Here is a 21,970-nt window from a genome sequence, read left to right as displayed (position 1 = left end):
GTGTTTTTGCTTCATCATTATGAGGTATTGTGTGTAGATTGATGAGGGGAAAAAAACAATTTAATCAATTTTAGAATAAGCCTGTAACGTAACAAAATGTGGAAAAAGGTCAAGGGGTCTGAATACTTTCCGAGGGGAATGTATAATACCACATATAAAACTTCAGATGACAGTTTGAACTGAGAGTCTGACCTCAACTAGACGTCTGCCACACGTGGGCTATTATGCCTGCTATGAGCAGCAATAAAGCTACGCCCTCTGGTAGTGTTTTGAGTGTCTTAGACCAGCAGCATTTGACTGTGTCCTTGCAGGTGCTCCATTATAGAGGCTAGACTTTACTGCCAAATGCTTACTTATTTGAGACTCCGTTGTTCGTGTTGGTGGGGTTGGGTTGTCTGTAATGAGGGGTGATATTGTGAGTCAGAGAATAATATGATGGCTTGAATGTGTTGGAACTGTGGGGAATTGTATGGTGTTCCTCTGCTGATATGACAGTACAGGATAAGTGATGGTGTTTGATCATGTGTGGACTAGGCCAGTATGAGTGGGAGAATGTTTTCACATGTGCTCTGTGTGTGCACTGCATGTGCCCGGGAGAGCATCAAGACTGTTCTTTGTAGTCATGTTTGACGACAGGAAGAGACCCATTCTTGCACACGTCCACAGTTTGTGACTCCTCTGTTCCTGGCCCCTTCACATGTTTTCCATCTCTCCTTTCTTTTCTCTCCTATTTCTTTTGCTGTTAAAATATACAGGAAAGAGGGGTTTGTTTTGATTTCATGTGCTGCATCTCCTCCTCATCTACATTCTCCTCCCTTCCTGTGTCCCCTCCCTGTGTCCCCCCCCCTGCCTCCCCCACCTTCCCCGTGCCGCCAGTATGACAGAGGGGAATTCACGCGTGCAGTCCCCTCTCTGAATCCCATTTGATCCTACCGCCTTGCTGATCCTGCACCAGACTCCCAGAGGAGAGGACAAGTCATGTTCCTCTTTGATCACGCTACAAATGAGCCTGGGAAAATAGAAACCACTGACAAAAGAGGACCATTTTAGAAAGAAACTAAAAAGAGGAGAGGAAAGTTTGATGCCTGTTAGTGCCATCAGCATCCACTGTCACAGGCATCGTGTTCCTAATGGAAAGATGTGAAACATGAAAAGATGCTGACGTGCTTGTTATTATCTCCACCTGAAACAAAGACATGTCTCCCCTGGTCTGTTGGTGTGGATCTTGGCTGCCATGTTGCCTTTTTTCTACAAAACTGTTAGGAATAGGAATCCCCTGACATCCAATATGTGTAAATAATATCAAACATCTCCGTCACAAATCTACACTAAGCAATAAACATCTGGCTCCCAGAAACCGAACAAGAAGAAGCATTCCTCCTCCAGCCCAGCTGCAAGTCTCTATGTTTCAGAGCTGTAGACGGCTCATGCCTCTCTTAGAAGAATGGTGATTGAGGCCCTCTCTGCACAAAGAGAACCAAGTCAAATTATACGGATGGCCTGGCTGTTTTTACCTGGATACAACGTCCTCTTCATATGGCCCAGTCAGTGTCCATTACTGTAAGCACTGACACCAGGTAGTAAACTTTAACAGGGTATAGTGCAACGTGAACCACAGTAAATCAGCTTTACAATAGTAAGAAATACATCAAGTTATCGTCAACAACTGAGTGGAGTGAACAAAGAGAAACTGCCTGTACAACCAGTGGAGGCTGCTGATTGGAGGACGGCTCATAATATAGGTTGGAACGGAGTAAATGGAATGGCATCAAACACATTGAAACCATGTGTTTGATGTATTTGGTACTATTCCACCTACTCCGCTCCAGCCATTACCACGAGCCCATCGTCCCCAATTAAGTTGCCACCAACCTCTTGTGCTGTTCAAGTACAAATGTTCAATGCATGTAGCATGTTTGTGAAGGGAGGAAGTGGCATGTTTTGGTTGACGGAGCTCTGGTATTGCACACCATGATAACTCAATGTTATGATATTTGAGAGAAAGATTGATTGTAAGAACTGACTGGAATTTGTTGTATTTGTGCATGTGTGTGTGTGTGTGTGTGTGCGTGCGTGCATGCAAGTGTTTCTATGTGTGTGTGTGCATGCGTGCATGCAAGGGTCTGTGTGTGTGTGTGTGTGTCCGTGTGTGTGTGGTGTGTGTGTGTGTCGCTATGTGTGTGTGGTGGACAGACAGAGTGCGAGAGAGAGTGCGAGCCCCGGGGCAGGTGTTTCCTCTATGGGGCCAGCAGCAGTAGGCCAGTCTGGCCCTCATCTCATCCAGTGAGTAAACATCAGCAGAACAAACTGTGGAGTTAGAAGAATGTCAGGGTGACGTGCGAGGAAGGGAGATGTGGAACCAAACTCAAATCTATCCAGACAACACACACTCTCCACTCACACACTCCTCCACGCACATACTGACCATTAGCCTTGCCACTGAGATTAGCTTCTGACCCACATTCACTACTCACAGAGTAATCACTGTTACAAATATGCAGAGAGGTGGCAAAGTAGTGACAAAACCGGCCTGAATGAGGCTGTTATTATGAGTGAGCTTGTACTCTACAGAACAGTATGGACTGATAGCATATCAGTGAAAGAACCCACATGCTCAGATCCGTCAGGCTCACACATGTTCTGCCCGTGTTCCTGAGCTGTTGGAGCGTGGAGGAGTGTGTGTATTGTGTGTGTGTGTTGGAGCATGTAGGAGAGAGGAGAGCTAGGGTTCAGCAGCATAGCAGCAGCAGGCGGAGGATTCCACATCGGTCTCCCACACAACCAACGGTTTGAATGGCTCCCAAGCTCCCCAGTGCTAACTCAAAGCAGACCCAGTGCTAGCCCCTGTCCCACAGCCCAATCAACATGAAGAATTCTTCCAACACAACACGTTCCTCTGTCTCTCCATGTAAACCTTTTAACAAGCCCTGTCCGCTTGATAGTGGACATATCGGATTCTCCGTTCCTCCTTTCCTCTAGCCTACCTCTCCTTCTCTGTTTGAAAATGAGTGAAGAGTGGCTTTCACAGACAGGCCGATGATAGACAGACAAACGGACAGACAAGGACGGCGCAGCAGATTGAGTAGGCGACACAGACTGAGAGACAGAAAACAAACCACAATATTTAATTACCTGATTTTATAGTGTGGGTTGTGTGCTATTATGTTTTTGGACTATGAGTGTGAGTGGGACTATGAGTGTGAGAAAGCCTATGAGTGTGAGTAGGACTATGAGTGTGAGTAGGCCTGTGTGTGTGAGTAGGACTATGTGTGTGAGTAGGCATGTGCGTGTGAGTAGGCCTGTGTGTTTGAGTAGGCATATGAGTGTGAGTAGGCCTGTGTGTGTGAGTAGGCATGTGTGTGTGAGTAGGCCTGTGTGTGTGAGTAAGCATGTGTGTGTGAGTAGGACTATATGTGTGAGTAGGCCTGTGTGTGTGAGTAGGCCTGTGTGTGTGAGTAGGCCTATGTGTGTGAGTGGGACTATGAGTGTGAGTCGGCCTGTGTGTGTGAGTAGGACTATGAGTGTGAGTAGGCCTGTGAGTGTGAGTAGGCCTATGTGTGTGAGTAGACCTATGAGTGTGAGTAGACCTATAAGTGTGTGTGAGTAGGCCTGTGTGTGTGAGTAGTCCTATGAGTGCTTATTCAAACTATATTTAGAATATGGTTTAATGTTGATGCATGTGGACATGAGTGTGTGTGGTGGTGTGGGAGGATGTTTCTGGCGTGCCCCTGTTCTTTTGTTCCCACTCCCCTTGCTTCTCCTCGCCTCAGAACCTCTGCTGTCCACACCATAGTGACCCATGACCTATAGAGGTCAGAGTTCAGTCTTAGGGTCATTTGATTTAATTCTATCCCCTCTTGGAGGTTCTGAGTGATGCTGTCTGTGCTGTTCTAGACACTTTCTCCTGACCCTCGTTTCTTCACTTTTGCTGCCCATTGATCTGTATTCACTTATTACCAATCACCAACTGTTATGCAGAAACATCACTGAGGACTTTTAATGCAACATGACATGTTAAAAGGATGAAGCAAAGGATTATGTAGGATTGTGAAGGCCTGTGTCCATATACAAAGGCTTGACTTTCATATTGCTGACGTGACGATCTTTAAATGTCCGGTAACACCTGGGTAATATGCAGATAAAGGCAGAGCGATCTGCATATCTCAAAACATCACACAGAACACCACATCAAATCTGGATTTAAATGTGTTTTCTGTCAAATAGTTGGTGCAATTGAATCAGTGGAAAAGACCCTGGCCTGTCCATCTGGCAGTCCAGGCAGGCACAATCAAACTCTCAAAGTAGTTGAAAGAAAACAAACAAACTCTAATACATATCCCAAAATATCCCACATTACACCCAATGCAACTGGAACGGTTTCCTCAGCACAGGGTGTGATGCTCTGGGAAATATTCTCATCCAAGTTTGTTTCTGCACTGTAAAAAAAAGATGTTGAGTTTGCATTTGAAGTTGATTCAACATACAATTGTATGGCAACCAGCTGCAACAAGATTGTGAGTTTGCTCGACATGAGCTGAACCAACACACATTCTGAAGTTGAATTGTAGGTTCACACAACTTAGAATTTGAAGTTACTGTAAGTGAACATACAATTCAACTTGAGAATTTATTCTACCTTATTTGCATATTTCCCAGTGTGCCTTACCTTTCGGTGAATTGTAATTACCACCAATGACTGTATTTGTTCGCGATCGAGACATGGTTGTTGTATTCAATAGCTTTCAGCCCTGAAGCCTTCACCAAGTGTCTAACTGAATATGTTATTTGAAAAATTAAGCTCTAGATTATATACACTACATGACCACGACTTGGAATGAGATGCTCGTCAAACATTTCATTCCAAAATCCTGGGCATTAATATGGAGTTGGTCCCCACTTTGCTGCTATAACAGCCTCCACTCTTCTGGGAAAGAATACCACTAGATGTTGGAACATTGCTGCAGGGACTTGCTTCCAAGAGCATTAGCTCGGTCAGGTAGTGATGTTGAGCGATTAGGCCTGGCTCGCAGTCGGAATTCCAATTCATCCTGAGGGTGTTCGATGGGGTTGAGGTCAGGGCCCTGTGCAGGCCAGTCAAGTTCTTCCACACTGATCTAGAAAAACCTTTTATCTATGTACCTTGCTTTGTGCATTGGGGCATAGTCATGCGGAAACAGGACAGAGCCTTCCCCAAACGGTTGCCACAAAGTTGGAAGCACAGAATCGTCTAGAATGTTGTAGTGTTAAGATTTCCCTTCACTGGAACTAAGGGGCCTAGCCCAAACCATGAAAACAGTCCCAGACCATTATTCCTCCTCCACCAAACTTAACAATTGGCATTATGCATTCGGGCAGGTAGTGTTCTCCTGGCATCCGCCAGATTTGTCCGTCGGACTGCCAGATGGTGAAGCTTGACTCATCACTCCTGAGAACACGTTTCCACTGCTCCAGAGTCCAATGGCGGTGAGCTTTACACCACTCCAGCCGACGCTTGGCACTGTACATGGTGATCTTAGGCTTGTGTGCGGCTGCTCGGCCATGGAAACACATTTCATAAATCTCCCGACAAACAGTACTTGTGCTGATGTTGCTTCCAGAGGTAGTGAGTGTTGCAAGGGAGGACAGATGATTTTTACACGCTACGCACTTCACCTCTCGGCGGTCCTGTTTTGTGAGCTTGTGTGACCTACTACTTCACGGCTGTGACATTGTTGCTCCTAGACGTTTCCGTCTAGGAGGTACACAGGGGTACAAGCTCCAAATTGTTTTGTGGAGGAGATGGGTGACCTTTACCGCGATGCGCGTGGACAGCAGTGGATGCAATTCAGGCTACAAGTTTAGGTCTAATGACAATCTCAGAATGTCATTACAATACACATTTAGGTGTTTTGTAACAGATGTCTCAGTAGCGATAAGTGCAATAAGTCCAATGTCTCAGTGCAATAAGTCCAATTACTAACAGATTAGATTTGTTTAGAAAAATGTATGTTATTTCTGTTTGTGTAGCATAAGATGAAACAACAAATCAATGTGCAAAAACAGGTATTGAAACAAACAATTCTGAAAATCAACCTACAAATATGATAATAATGGTAATTATACTCAAAAAGCTTGTTTAAATTCAGCTCACTTCGAGCAGAACTTGTTGAGTAAACACACTTTAACACATGAGCTCAAATCCTTGACCTTTTGAAGTCCACTCAACTCACAGATTAATGCTGATAATACAATTGGTTAAATGGGCTTTTAAACAGTACGGCCCTGATGCTCAGAAGGAGAAATCCCTCGTTCACAGGCCTGATTGTGTTTGAACAATGTCAGTAATTGTTGCCTTTTTTTCCAGGAGTGGAAGTGGTGTGTGACTCATATCAGGGGGAAAGGAATGTCTTCAGAGAAGAGGTTGAATAGAGACCACTCTGATTACATGTATGTTCATGCATGATGCATGCATGGTAGAGGTTGTGGTGCTCAGTTGTATGCAGAGAAGGAGAGGGAGGTTTAGTAGCACACTATGAAGCTTCTGACAGTGTCTTCAGAAGAGCCGTTGAGGACAGAGAACAAATGATGCCAATGTGTGATAGATATGTGGAGATAGTGGCCAATCTTCATGCCTGCAGGACGTATGTGAAGGGTGTTCAGTACATGTAGCATCACGCTATCACACTATTGTTGTGTAACATTAGCAGTGGACAGAGGGAGCTCTGTGAGCGAGGCTGTGTTAAGTGGGGCCTACCGAGGCCTGTTCCGTCTGTCAGCCAGGGCCGAGGAGAGGAGGACTAGAGAGGACCGTACTGACTGCCGTAGGGGAGACATGTTGTCCTCAGACACACACTGGCTGAGTGATTCATGGTCTTTGAGAGGAGGGGAACAACAGGGAGGACCAGAAGAGGAGACATACAGACGGGAGGAAGAAGACCCAAATGTCACACGTGGGATGTGTGCTGTACACTCAGTGCCATGCTTGCTAGATGAATGCTGGAATTTGGTGAGGAGAAATATGTATGGAAAATATGTACAGTATGGGTGAACTCTGACCTTATGTGGACCTGGAAAACATCTTGTTCTAACAAAGCACTCCTTTGTCTCTATTTGTGGATGTCCACAACCACACATACAGTAGAATTCACATCACTCCAGTGTAATGTAGGCAGATGTGGTATGTATATCACTGACTCAGTTCAAGCTAGGGAGATCAAACACACTCTACATACACATAATGACTCCAACAGGTAAAGTGAGATAAGGATTATTAGGAGGTCTAATGAGATTCAGACAGGTGATGCTGGCGGAGGAAGCATCGCTGCAGGGTAGACAGGTAGATTTGAATAGAGATGTTTTGGCATATGACACACAGAGCCAGTCCTGAGGAGTCAATCACTGTTGATGTTGGGGCGACTCCAGACCTCACATGGCCTCCTGCCAACTGCTCTGCTCGCCCAGGGATGCTTTACGACGCCAGGCCAGGGGAGAGGAGACGAGGAGAAGGAACATTCCCCAGGCCTGTGTAAATGCCCCCATGGTGAAAATGTTCCTGCTGTACTGTGGGAACAATGGGGGCTCTGGGACAGTAGGGTAGGAGGCAGGGAGGGGTATGGTGGGGGTGAGAGGTTAGCACTCAGCCGTCCATCTGTGTCACTGCTGTGTTTGATTAGCGTCTGTTTGTGGTCGTTGGGATGTTATATCCCTTTTATCCCCTCACTGATGAATTCCTTCCTTCTTGGTCCCAGAATGCTAGAGATAATCTGCTCTCTGTCAGATATCGGATTCCATCTCTTGCATTTATATTGATTGCTGTCCAAAATAGTTGGATGTTTTATATTCATTTGAATATTTCTTGAGTCTTCTTTGGCTGTAGTTTGGCTGGTGTAGGCCATCATTGTAAATAAGAATTTGTTCTTAACTATATAAAATATAGTATTGTTCTTTGTGAAACAAAGTTCTATGGAGTATCTTTGTGTGTGTGTGTGTGTGTGTGTGTGTGTCTGGCATGTCATTTTGAAGATTGTTTCTTTCAGAAGAGGAATTTCTCCTGCTTTTCTCATTGTTTTCCCAAATGGCGTTGCACATTTGGACTACTGTCTGAGGTCAAAGGTCAGATAGAAGGCTCTCTGTACTTTAGTCATGTGGATGTTATGTTTGGTTATGTATGCTGTGTTATGTTATATATTAGTTATACTTTACATAATATTTTTATGCCAAACAACTCCATGCACAGGGACTGCATGTAACAATTTCCAGTGAAAAATACCCATTTTGTAACGGTTTTCTTTATGTGAAGGAGAGTCGGACCAAAATGCGGCGTGGCTAGTGGCTATTTAGATTCATGTTTAATAAAACAACTAAACACAAACACTACAAAACAAGAAACGTAACGTGAAAACCGAAACAGCCTAAACTGGTGCAAACTCACACAGGAACAAGGACAATCACCCATGACACACTCAAAGAATATGGCTGCCTAAATATGGTTCCCAATCAGAGACAACGATAAACACCTGCCTCTGATTGAGAACCACTTCAGACAGCCATAGACTTTGCTAGCAAACCCCACTAAGCCACAATCCCGATACCTATGAAAAACCCCAAGACAAAACACACCACATACCAAAACCCATGTCACACGCTGACCTGACCAAAAGAAATAAAAAAACCCCACAAAATTCTAAGACCAGGGCGTGACAGAACCCCCCCCCCCAAGGTGCACACATAAACCCATGGGGGAGGGGTCCGGGTGGGCGTCTGTCCACGGTGGAGGCTCCGGCACGGGACGTGGACCCCACTCCAACAAAGTCTTAGTCCATTTTCCTCGTTTCCTTAGATAGGCAACCTTTGCCGCCGACCTTAGCCTAGTAGCCCTCACCAAGGACCCACTGGACTGAGGGGCAGCTCGGGACTGAGGGGCAGCACTGGAGTGAGGGGCAGCACGGGACTGAGGGGCAGCACGGGACTGAGGGGCAGCACGGGACTGAGAGGAAGCTCGGGACTGAGAGGAAGCTCAGCACTGAGAGGAAGCTCGGGACTGAGAGGAAGCTCAGTACTGAGAGGAAGCTCAGCATTGAGAGGAATCTCAGGCAGGTAGTTAGCTCTGGCAGATCCTGGCTGGCTGGCGGTTCTGGCAGATCCTGGCTGACTGGCGGTTCCGGCAGATCCTGGCTGACTGGCGGTTCCGGCAGATCCTGGCTGACTGGCGGATCTGGAAGATCCTGGCTGACTGGTGGATCCTGGCTGACTGGCGGATCTGGAAGATCCTGGTTGACTGGCGGCTCTGGAAGATCCTGGCTGACTGGCGGCTCTGGAAGATCCTGGCTGACTGGCGGATCCTGGCAGACTGACGGCTCTGGCTGCTCCATGCAGACTGGCAGCACTGGCGGCTTCTTGCAGACTGGCAGCTCTGGCGGCTTCTTGTAGACTGGCAGCTCTGGCGGCTTCATGCAGACTGGCTGCTCCATGCAGACTGGCAGCTCTGGCAGCTCCTTGCAGACTGGCAGCTCCTTGCAGACTGGCAGCTCCTTGCAGACTGGCAGCTCCTTGCAGACTGACAGCTCTGGCTGCTCCTTGCAGACTGGCAGCGCTGAAGAGGCGGGAGACTCCGGCAGCGCTGTAGAGGCGGAAGGCTCTGGCAGTGCTAAACAGGCGGGAGACTCCGGCAGCGCTGTAGAGGAGGAAGGCTCTGATTGCGCTGAACAGGCGGGAGACTCCGGCAGCACTGTAGAGGAGGAAGGCTCTGACTGCGCTGAACAGGCGGGAGACTCCGGCAGCGCTGGAGAGGAGGAAGGCTCTGTAGGCCTGATGCGTGGTGCTGGCACTGGTGGTACTGGGCCGAGGACACGCACAGGAAGCCTGGTGCTGGAAGCTGCCACCAGAGGGCTGGTGCGTGGAGGTGGTACTGGGTAGACCGGACCGTGCAGGCGCACTGGAGCTCTTGAGCACCGAGCCTGCCCAACCTTACCTGGTTGAATACTCCCGGTCGCCCTGCCAGTGCGGCGAGGTGGAATAGCCCGCACTGGGCTATGCAGGTGAACCGGGGACACCGTGCGCAAGGCTGGTGCCATGTAAGCCGGCCCAAGGAGACGCACTGGGGACCAGATGCGTGGAGCCGGCTTCATGGCATTTGGCTCGACGCTCACTCTAGCCCGACCGATACGAGGAGCTGGTATGTACCGCACTGGGCTATGCACCCGCACTGGGGACACCGTGCATACCACAGCATAACACGGTGCCTGCCCGGTCTCTCTAGCCCCCCGGTAAGCACAGGAAGTTGGCGTAGGTCTCCTACCTAGCGTCGCCATACTCCCTGTGAGCCTCCCCCCAAGACATTTTTGGGGCTGACTCCCGGGCTTCCTTGCCAACCGTGTTCCCTCATATCGCCGGCTCCTCTCTCCGGCTGCCTCTGCTCTCCTCGCTGCCTCCACCTGTTCCCATGGAAGGCGATCCTTTCCCGCCAGGATCTCCTCCCATGTGTAGCAACCCTTGCCATCCAATACATCGTCCCATGTCCAGTCTTCCAAATAATGCAGCCTCTCCCACTGCTGCTGCTGCTGCCTGTTGTCACGCCGCTTGGTCCTGTTGTGGTGGGTGATTCTGTAACGGTTTTCTTTATGTGAAGGAGAGTCGGACCAAAATGCAGCGTGGCTAGTGGCTATTTAGATTCATGTTTAATAAAACAACTAAACACAAACACTACAAAACAAGAAACGTAACGTGAAAACTGAAACAGCCTAAACTGAGAGCAAACTAACACAGGAACAAGGACAATCACCCACGACACACTCAAAGAATATGGCTGCCTAAATATGGTTCCCAATCAGAGACAACGATAAACACCTGCCTCTGATTGAGAACCACTTCACACAGCCATAGACTTTGCTAGCAAACCCCACTAAGCCACAATCCCAATTCTAAGACCAGGGCGAGACACATTTAGTGGAAGAACTGTACAGATCTATTTTAATGCGACCGCGTTTTCCAAAAATATCTGCTCCAAATGAAGATTCAAAGATGTTTGCAGAAAGAATGGGATGTCAACTATGACATGGCACCTTGAGTTTGAAAACATCTATTTTGGTTATTGAACTACAGTAGGTGAAGTGGATTCAAACCCGGTAACGGAATTACGGTAACGGAATTACATCATGGGTTTCTGATCTATACTACACAGAAATGCAGAATCATGAATATGAATGTCATTCTCCTTATATTCTCCTGGACATCACAGCGCAGAGTACAGTAGAGCACAGTAGAGTAGAGTAGAGTAGAGTTCAGTACAGTGCAGTAGAGTACAGTAGAGTAGAGTAGAGTTCAGTACAGTACAGTGCAGTAGGGTACAGTAGAGTATAGTTCAGTACAGTAGCGTACAGTACAATATACTGTACTCTACTATACTATACTCTACTTTTCTTTACTGTACTGTATTGTATTGTATTATATTGTATTGTACTGTACTCTACGGTGCTCACTCACTGTACTGTACTGTACTGTACTGTAATGTACTGTGCTATCTTAATGATATGTGGGTTTTTGGTAATGGAATTACAAGACAAAAGGCCATATTTCTTAAACGTAGAGAATACAAAACAATTTCTCCAAAACGAAATATTGATATTAGTTGGCAGTGGTCTTTAGATCAACATGATTGAATTTGAATGAATTTTTAATACATTTTAAGACTTTTTTCCCTAGATGTTTCTGAAGACATGTTTTCTATCTGTTTGACAAGAAATCAAAGTCTTTACTTATGCCTACTTTTTAGGATGAACATGATTTAAAAAATGTATCTATGCCTCCATTTCCCAATAATATAGAATATTAGCTTTCATTTGACACCCAATTTGATATGCTCCTATGAACTTCATGTTGGTGCTCATGGGTCCTTTTACATGGAAATGCTCAGTTTGGACAAGAGTCTTGAGGATTGGATAGTTTGGACAAGAGAGCCCAGGGGATTGAAGAATTTGAACTAGAGAGCCTTTGGGATTGGATAGTTTGGACAAGAGAGCCCATGAGATTGAAGAATTTGGACTAAAGAGCCTTTGGGATTGGATAGTTTGGACAAGACTGAGTGATTGAGTTATTGTTGTTTTGAGTCCAGTTGTCAGGTGTTTTGAGTCTGTCTGTAACACAGCACTCCAAAGGCCTGTCATAATTAGACCCATGCTGCTGCAGATTAAAATCCTGTTCTGGCTGCTCCAAACATCGTTGCCTTATGACCTGTCTGTGTGTGTGTGTGTGTGTGTGTGTGTGTGTGTGTGTGTGTGTGTGTGTGTGTGTGTGTGTGTGTGTGTGTGTGTGTGTGTGTGTGTGTGTGTGTGTGTGTGTGTGTGTGTGTGTGTGTGTGTGTGTGTGTGTGTGTGTGTGTGTGTGCGTGTGTGTGTGTGTGTGTGTGTGCGCACGTCATGTGTGCGTGCCGTATGTATGTGACCGGCTTGACCTGATAAATTATTCACTGACATTTACTTCTTGGTTCACTGTAGGTCAATTAGGCTGGATTTGAAAAGACATCATAAATGTCTGTGTGTGGGCGAGGGCAGGCAAGGACTGTGGGAATGAGCATCAGCATGAATAAGGCTGTAAGGCTGCCGCTGTGTGCGTACGCTCAGACAGTTGTGTTTGTTAGGAGCAAGCAGCAACTCCTGTAATTAAATCATTTATAGGGATTGTTTATGACTCTCATATCAAAGTAGAATTCAAGCTGCTTTGTCTTACGGACCTTTAAATCAGTACCTGATGTTTTCCATTGTGTTTCAGACACAGTCTGGATTTAATTCACAGCTTAACCTATTTACAGTGCAGCCTGTTACCATTCTATGGGTGCTCTGTGGGTGAGATCTGAGCTGCTGTGAATAAAAGGTCTCTGCTATGCAAATAAATAATGCCACAAAAGCTAACTGGGTGTTTTTCTGCAAGCAGCGAGTGGGCACTGGTTAAACTCTCACCACATGGTTAATTAACAGCGAGAAGAAAAGTAGAAAGTTTAGCATGAAGAGAGAGAGAGAGCTACGGGGGGCAACTTCAATTTAGGATCCTCATTTTAAATGGCTGGAATGCTCAATTGGCACTGCGTTGGCAGCCTCCCCATAAGCTGTGTGTGTGTGTGTGTGTGTGTGTGTGTGTGTGTGTGTGTGTGTGTGTGTGCGTGCGTGCGTGCGTGTCTGTGTTCGGGCTGGAAATGGCCAGGGACCTCACAAGACGATATTATCACAATACTTAGGTATCGATACAATGTATTGCGATTTTCACAACTATGTATGTATTGAGATGCGATGTTCCAAACATATTGCTCTGTATATGTCTGCTGCAGAGAGACAAGCAACTGACTGCATGAGAAAACCAGTTTTGATCAGTTAGGGAAAAAAGTGCTGAAAACATGTCTCACTGTTTAAAAAGAACAAGCTATAGGATGAAAAATACTGGAGTTTTGGCACAGGTACAGCCAGATGACAAGCGCAAGCTAACGCTTCCTAGCAAAACCAAAATAAATTCTAATTGATACTTGGAGTCAAAGTATCAATATAATATCATCCATAATAATATTGCAATGTGTAACTATAATTCAATTCAATTCAAGGGGCTTTATTGGCATGGGAAACATGTGTTAACATTGCCAAAGCAAGTAAGGTAGATAATATATAAAGTGAAATAAACAATAAAAATTAACAGTAGACATCACACATATCCATTTCCCATTTCCCCCAATCAGTAGTCTGTCTATGTGTGTTGTCCTTAAACAGTCTCCCATGGAGCAGCTGGTGGGAGCCTTATTGCACACAGCTCAGATCAGACTCATCCTTGTGACTACACATTATACACAGAAAATATCATAATGGTCAAACACAACTAACCAGCCAACTGTAAATAAACTACAGGCATGTTTTAATTATCATCGAAGGGGTGAACACACAGCGGTGTGAACTAGTACATACTCCTACTCCATACTCCTACTCCATACTCCTACTCCATACTCCTACTCCATACTCCTACTCCATACTCCTACTCCATACTCCATACTCCTACTCCATACTCCTACTCCATACTACTCCATCTTTTATTCCCATGTTACTTCTGAAAGAATTATCTGTGTGTTTATTCCTGATAAACACATTGTAACTGGAGAAATGTGTATTGCACATGCCAGTGAAACGTTGTGAATGGGAGAGATGGTGAGAGAGGTGTCTTGCTGTGGGATGCTGGCTCTAGGCAGGTGTCAGCTGTCAGGTGTGTTCCAGTGTGTAGTGTACAGCAGGATTATACAGTAGGCGGAGTCATGGCTGGATCCCATAATAATAGCCCCGGAACAGAAGGCCACCTGCAGGACTGCTGCTTTCAGCACTGCGTGGGCCTGTCTCTGTCTCCTCTAATCCCCCCCCCACCACCACACACACACTCACACACACACACACACACACACACACACACACACACACACACACACACACACACACACACACACACACACACTCACGCACACACACACCCGCACACACACACATACACACCCACACACACACACACACACACACACACATACACATACACACACACACACACACACACACACACACACACACACACACACACACACACACACACACACACACACACACACACACACACACACACACACACACACACACACACACACACACATGTTATTGTATCACTGTCTACTGATGTGTCTCCTTCTCTCTCGTGTGCAGCTGATCCCATCGATGTGCTGCGGGTACTGGAGCTGTCGGACCACATGGAGGGGGTGTCCATGGAGGCTGGCCTCTGCATCAGCAGGAAGGACATGGAGGAGACAGACATGGCCTATAGGATAGACAAGAAGATACAGCTCAGTGCACCCACCAAACAGCTCTTCCCAGGTAACAACAATCTGTAGAGATGTAGTTCACATCCAATGTGTCTGGGTCATGGTGTATGTGTGGTAATTGCAGTGAATCCTAAGCTTCACTGTAACACAAAGGACCTGACTTTGTTCTCCCTCTTCTCCATGGGTGTAGGTCTTAGGGTGTAGTAGCACAGGCCATTATTATTATTCATTGAAGTTGTTATTTTGGGAGGGGCAGTGGGTCTTGCCAGTGTGGGAGTCCCCAAAGTGGTGTGTTGCTACCTACTGTGTTCTCCACTGTATGACTGACTGTATGACTGACTGTATGACTTAATGTATGACTGACTAAATGACTGACTGTATGACTAACTGTATGACTGACTGTATGACTGAAAGTATGACTGACTGTATGACTAACTGTATGACTGACTGTATGACTGACTGTATGACTGTATGACTGTATGACTGAATGTATCACTGACTATATGACTGTATGACTGACTGTATGGCTGTATGACTGACTGTATGACTGGCTGTATGACTGTATGACTGTATGACTGTACTGCTGGCTGTATGACTGAATGTATGACTGACTGTATGACTGACTGTATGACTGACTGTATGACTGAATGTATGACTGACTGTATGACTGACTGTATGACTAACTGTATGACTGACTGTATGACTGACTGTATGACTGTATGACTGTATGACTAAATGTATGACTGACTATATGACTGTATGACTGACTGTATGGCTGTATGACTGACTGTATGACTGGCTGTATGACTGTATGACTGTATGACTGTATGACTGTACCGCTGGCTGTATGACTGACTGTATGACTGACTGTATGACTGACTGTATGACTGACTGTATGACTAACTGTAAGATTAAATATGTGACTGACTGTATGACTGTATTGCTGACTGTATGACTAACTGTGTGACTGACTGTATGACTAACTGTATGACTGACTGTATGACTGACTGTATGACTGACTGTATGACTGTATGGCTGACTGTATGACTAACTGTATGACTAACTGTATGACTGACTGTATGACTGACTGTATGACTGTATGACTGACCCTATGACTGACTGTGTGACTGACTGTATGACTGACTGTATGGCTGTATGACTGACTGCATGACTGACTGTATGGCTGACTAAATGGCTGTATGACTGACTGTATGACTGACTATATGACTGACTATATGGCTGTATGACTAACTGTATGACTGACTGTATGACTGACTATATGGCTGACTGTATGTCTGTATGACTAACTGTATGACTGACTGTATGACTGACTATATGGCTGACTGTATGTCTGTATGACTAACTGTATGCCTGACTGTATGACTGACTATATGGCTGACTGTATGGCTGTATGACTAACTGTATGACTCACTGTATGACACACTGTATGACTGACTGTATGACTGACTCTTTGACTGTTTGACTGACTGTATGACTGTATGACTGACTTGAATATTATTTCATTGGATACAGAAATTGCATTATGTATTTTTACATAAAAAACAGTGTCGGGTGCAACATTATTTTAACATATCAGAGAACAACAGAGTAGAAAAGGTCAACCATATAATCCACAGCAATTGTTCCCCCTTCCCCCCCAGACTCGTTGTTCCCTGTGGACTTCTCCCTGATGACAACAGTGAGGGCAAAGAAGGACACCCAGTTCTTCCTGCTGTCTGTGTATGATGAGCAGGGTGTACAGCAGCTGGGGCTGGAGGTGGGTCGCTCGCCTGTCTTCCTGTACGAAGACCACCAGGGACAGCCCTCCCCGGAGCTCTACCCCATCTTCAAGAAGATCAACTTGGCTGATGGAAAGTGGGTACTACCCCTGGCCTGATGTCCTTGGCTCTTGACTGGGACTTCCTCTCAAACTCTGTAGCCCCTGATTTATGATTGACACATATTGACATGATTGGTTGAGATTCACCTGCATCGTGTCGTTTGGTTGGCCATTGGGTATCACCGAAACCTGACCCAAAATATGCAGTTTCCTTAGTATGTGATCTCACTTGAAAGTGTGCTTGACCCTAAGTGACCTGGAGCCATAGAGGACACACATAGATCACGTTAGTACCATAGAGTTCTTAGCTCACAATACAAGGTCAATGGCTTGACTTGACCCTGTAAAATACTACAATGTGATTCCATGCATTTGACCTTAGAAAACCCTTCCTCAGAATACTGCATACAGGTGGTGCCTCCTTCTAATTGAACCCAAGTGACCTACATTCAACCTGCCACTATATATGCATAATAAAGATGTACAAACCCATCTCCAACTCTCTGTCTGTCCAGGTGGCACAGAATAGCCTACAGTGTGGAGGGCAAGTCAGTCACCTTGTACCTGGACTGTGAGAAGGTGCAGACTCTGGAGTTACTGAGAGGGGACAATCCCCTGGTCAGCACGGAGGGGGTGATCGTGTTTGGAACACGACTACTGGACGAGGAGGTGTTTGAGGTAGGACACCAGGGCGAGGGAGTCAGGGTTGGGTGTGAATGAAGTAGTGTCATGGACTGTATGTAGGATTTGGTATGTATGTACTGTAGTCTCATCAGTAGCAGAACACAAACTGGTTCATTCTGGTATTGGATTTGAGAAACATCAGTATTATTTGTTGGAACCTGTCTTAACTGGATTCTTGGCATAATGTAATATTCAATCACTCATCTTTGCTCACTCCTCGGAGCATAGCGCCTCGACAAATGGATCTCCACGCCTTCTTATTCTAGGCCATGTCCCAGGCTGATGTGGTGTTGAGTCCCAGGTTGTGTATGTCATTGTCCAACTGGTTGGATGACCTGGTTCTCGGTCTTCCTCTTGGGCCTGGCCAGTTGGGGGATGATTCCTTCAGTATAAGGGCAGGCTCCAGAGGTGGGATTGATCTGACCAGGTGACCTAACAGTCGGAGTCAGGAGGCTCTGACCAGTGAGGAGACGGGGTTGGTCCATCTTTTGACGTATTGTGGAGTTCTGGATGTTTTACTTAAATTTTTTTTATTTAACCTTTATTTAAACAGGTAGGCCGGTTGAGAACAAGTTCTCATTTACAACTGTGACCTGGTCAAGATAAAGCAAGGAAGTGCGACAAAAACAACAGTTACACATGGGATAAACAAACGTACAGTCAATAACACAATAGAAAAATCTATATACAGTGTGTGCAAACAAAGTAAGATTAGGGAGGTAAGGCAATAAATAGGCCATAGTGGTGAAATAAATACAACTTAGCATCAACACTGGAGTGATAGATGTACAGATGATGATGTGCAAGTAGAGAGATACTGGGGTGCAAATGAGCAAAAAAAAGAACAATATGGGGATGAGGTAGTTGGGTGGGCTATTTACAGATTGGCTGTGTACAGGTGCAGGGATCGGTAAGCTGCTCTGACAGCTGATGCTTAAAGTTAGAGAGGGAGATATAAGACTCCAGCTTCAGTATTTTTGCAATTCGTTCCAGTCATAGGCAGCAGAGAACTGGAAGGTAAGTCAGCCAAAGTAGGTGATTGGCTTTGGGGGTGACCAGTGAAAAATACCTGCTGGAGCCCGTGCTACGGGTGGGTGTTGCTATGGTGACCAGTAAGCTGAAAGGCTGGGCTTTACCTAGCGAAGACTTGTAGATGACCTAGAGCCAGTGGGTTTCGCAACGAATATGTAGCCAGGGCCAGCCAACGAGAGCATACAGGTCGCAGTGGTGGGTAGTATATTGGGCTTTGGTAACAAAACGGATGGCACTGTGAAAGACTACATCCAATTTACTGAGTAGAGTGTTGGAGGCTATTTTGCCGAAGTCAAGGATCGGTAGGATAGTCCTTTTTTCGAGGGTATGTTTGGCAGGATAAGTGAAGGAGGCTTTGTTGCAAAGTAGGAAGCCGATTCTAGATTTAATTTTGGATTGGAGATGCTTAATGTGAGTCTGAAAGGAGAATTTACAGTCTAACCAGACACCTAGGTATTTGTAGTTGACCATATATTCTAAGTCAGAACCGTCCAGAGTAGTGATGCTAGTCGGGAGGGTGAGTACGGGCAACGATCGGTTGAAGAGCATGCATTTAGTTTTACTTGCATTTAAGAGCAGTTGGAGGCCACGGGAAGAAGTGTGGATGTGGTCGCACCATGTGATGCCCAGTATGAGGCATTCGGAGTCAAAGGCGTCCAGGTGACGTGTGAGGTCCAAGTTGAGGGTACATGATGTGTGAGGTCCAGGTTGAGGGTCCATGACGTGTGAGGTCCAGGGTGAGGGTCCATGACGTGTGAGGTCCAGGTTGAGGGTCCATGACGTGTGAGGTCCAGAGTGAAGGTCCATGATGTGTGAGGTCCAGGTTGAGGGTCCATGACGTGTGAGGTCCTGGGTGAGGGCCCATGACATGTGAGGTCCAGGTTGAGGGTCCATGATGTGTGAGGTCCAGGGTGAGGGTCCATGACGTGTGAGGTCCAGGTTGAGGGTCCATGACGTGTGAGGTCCAGGTTGAGGGTCCATGACGTGTGAGGACCAGGTTGAGGGTCCATGACGTGTGAGGTCCAGGTTGAGGGTCCATGACGTGTGAGGTCCAGGTTGAGGGTCCATGACGTGTGAAGTTCAGGTTGAGGGTCCATGACGTGTGAAGTCCAGGTTGAGGGTCCATGACGTGTGAGGTCCAGGTTGAGGGTCCATGACGTGTGAGGTCCAGGTTGAGGGTCCATGACGTGTGAGGTCCAGGTTGAGGGTCCATGACGTGTGAAGTTCAGGTTGAGGGTCCATGACGTGTGAGGTCCAGGTTGAGGGTCCATGATGTGTGAGGTCCAGGGTGAGGGTCCATGACGTGTGAAGTTCAGGTTGAGGGTCCATGACGTGTGAGGTCCAGGTTGAGGGTCCATAACGTGTGAGGTCCAGGGTGAGGGTCCATGACGTGTGAGGTCCAGGGTGAGGGTCCATAACGTGTGAGGTCCAGGTTGAGGGTCCATGACGTGTGAGGTCCAGGTTGAGGGTCCATAACGTGTGAGGTCCAGGTTGAGGGTCCATGACGTGTGAGGTCCAGGGTGAGGGTCCATGACGTGTGAAGTTCAGGTTGAGGGTCCATGACGTGTGAGGTCCAGGTTGAGGGTCCATAACGTGTGAGGTCCAGGGTGAGGGTCCATGACGTGTGAGGTCCAGGGTGAGGGTCCATAACGTGTGAGGTCCAGGTTGAGGGTCCATGACGTGTGAGGTCCAGGTTGAGGGTCCATAACGTGTGAGGTCCAGGTTGAGGGTCCATGACGTGTGAGGTCCAGGGTGAGGGTCCATGACGTGTGAAGTTCAGGTTGAGGGTCCATGACGTGTGAGGTCCAGGTTGAGGGTCCATAACGTGTGAGGTCCAGGGTGAGGGTCCATGACGTGTGAGGTCCAGGGTGAGGGTCCATGACGTGTGAGGTCCAGGTTGAGGGTCCATGACGTGTGAAGTTCAGGTTGAGGGTCCATGACGTGTGAAGTCCAGGTTGAGGGTTCATGATGTGTGAGGTCCAGGGTGAAGGTCCATGATGTGCGAGGTCCAGGGTGAAGGTCCATGACGCGCGAGGTCCAGGATGAGGGTCCTCACGCCGTGGGGAGGTGTAGTCTTCCCCAGTGATAGTCCACCTTAGAGTCAGCCTTGGCTTCATCAGCAATGGTGTCATACCACTTCAGTTTGTCCCTTATTCTTATCTCGTAGGTCAAGACGGTCCAAGGTCAAGTCATCCTGGTTCATCCGAGTAGAATATCATTTTTGTTGAGGTTTCGCGGCAGTAGCTCTCCGGTAGCTTGTCTGGATGTGGTATCAAATACTGGGATCATCTACACTGAGTGTACAAAACATTAGGAACACCTGCTCTTTCCATGACATAGACTGACCAGGTGAATCCAAATGGAAGCTATGATATCTTATTGATGTCACTTGTTAAATTCACATCAATCAGTGTAGATGAAGGGGAGGAGACAGGTTATGTGTATGTGTGCCATTCAGAGGGGGAATAGGCAAGACAAAGTATTTAAGCACGCTTTCGAACTCGGGATGTGGTAGTAGGTGCCAGGTGCACCGGTGACAGTGTGTCAAGAACTGCAATGCTGCTGGGTTTTTCACTCTCAACAGTTTCCTGTGTGTATCAAGAATGGTCAGTCATCCAATGGACATCCGGCCAACTTGAAACAACTGTGGGAAACAATGTTGTCAACATGGGCCAGCATCCCTATGGAACGCTTTCGACACTTTGTAGTGTCCATGGCCCGACGAATTGAGGCTGTTCTGAGGGCAAAAGGGGGTGCAACTCAATATTAGGAAGGTGTTCCTCATGTTTTATACACTCAGCGTATATGAGCCGTTGCCTAGACAATACCGCGAGGAGGTTAGCAGTCTGACTCAAACCCTAATGCAATATACCTACTATAAATTCTATTCGTAGCCCTGAATAAATTATTTTATTGAGGCGTGAATGAGATCCTTTAAAGCCACAACGGACAAGATTAAAATAACCATTATTTCCATGTGAGCTTAATTCATCAAATATGCTTGTTAGACCAGTGGAGATACTCACTCGCGTCATATATTAGCTGAATATTCTGACATGAACCCGCAGGGGATCCCGATCCCATTAACCTTGTTTTAACTTGGATGACTTTCTCTCATAACCTCATTTCTGTCCTGGCCCATACAAATGAAAGAGATGGCACATTCCATCACATACTTCACTAATTGTGTTCAGTTTTGAACATGCAGGCTGGAGCAGTATGTATTGTTGCTGTAAGCTTTAATGGGGTGTGAACGGGAGGGGTGGAGAACGGTTGAGAGTGGAGCAGCAGGTAGGGGAGGACTAGGTTGTTTGCGGAAAGGAGTGTGTGTGTGTGTGTGGGGGGGGGGGGCAGGTACTGTTCAGACATGCTCTGATCTGGCCACATCTTTTCTACTGTGATCAAATACCTGGAAATGACCCTCAACATTTATATTTGTATGAGTGAGTTTGGATGTTTTGGAGACATTTGAACAGACAGCTTTATATTTTGACGTTTCAGAGTGTGCGTGAGTGTGAACATGTGTCAATGAATGTGTGAGTGTTGTTCATGCCTGCTGATTGGGAGGATTGATCTTGTGGGAAGAGTGTTTATCCCTACGGCGA

At 46.5% G+C, this 21,970-nt stretch overlaps 1 protein-coding gene across 2 annotated transcripts in view; it reads left to right on the top strand.

The window, feature by feature from the left end:
• col5a3a (collagen, type V, alpha 3a) overlaps window positions 1-21,970 on the top strand; it is an 89,297-nt gene that overhangs the window by 3,011 nt on the left and 64,316 nt on the right. For both annotated transcript variants that reach the window (XM_064986268.1, XM_064986267.1), the window contains exons 2-4: window positions 14,694-14,861; window positions 16,471-16,684; window positions 17,165-17,327. In XM_064986268.1, the coding sequence (XP_064842340.1) occupies window positions 14,694-14,861; window positions 16,471-16,684; window positions 17,165-17,327 (545 nt within the window). The remainder of the gene's footprint in view (window positions 1-14,693; window positions 14,862-16,470; window positions 16,685-17,164; window positions 17,328-21,970) is intronic.

The sequence above is a fragment of the Oncorhynchus masou genome, chromosome 14 (genome assembly GCF_036934945.1).
Source record: "Oncorhynchus masou masou isolate Uvic2021 chromosome 14, UVic_Omas_1.1, whole genome shotgun sequence".
Classification (NCBI taxonomy): Eukaryota; Metazoa; Chordata; class Actinopteri; order Salmoniformes; family Salmonidae; genus Oncorhynchus; species Oncorhynchus masou.
The sequence above is the reverse complement of the archived record's forward strand: the minus strand, read 5'-3'. Positions and strand labels throughout refer to the sequence as shown.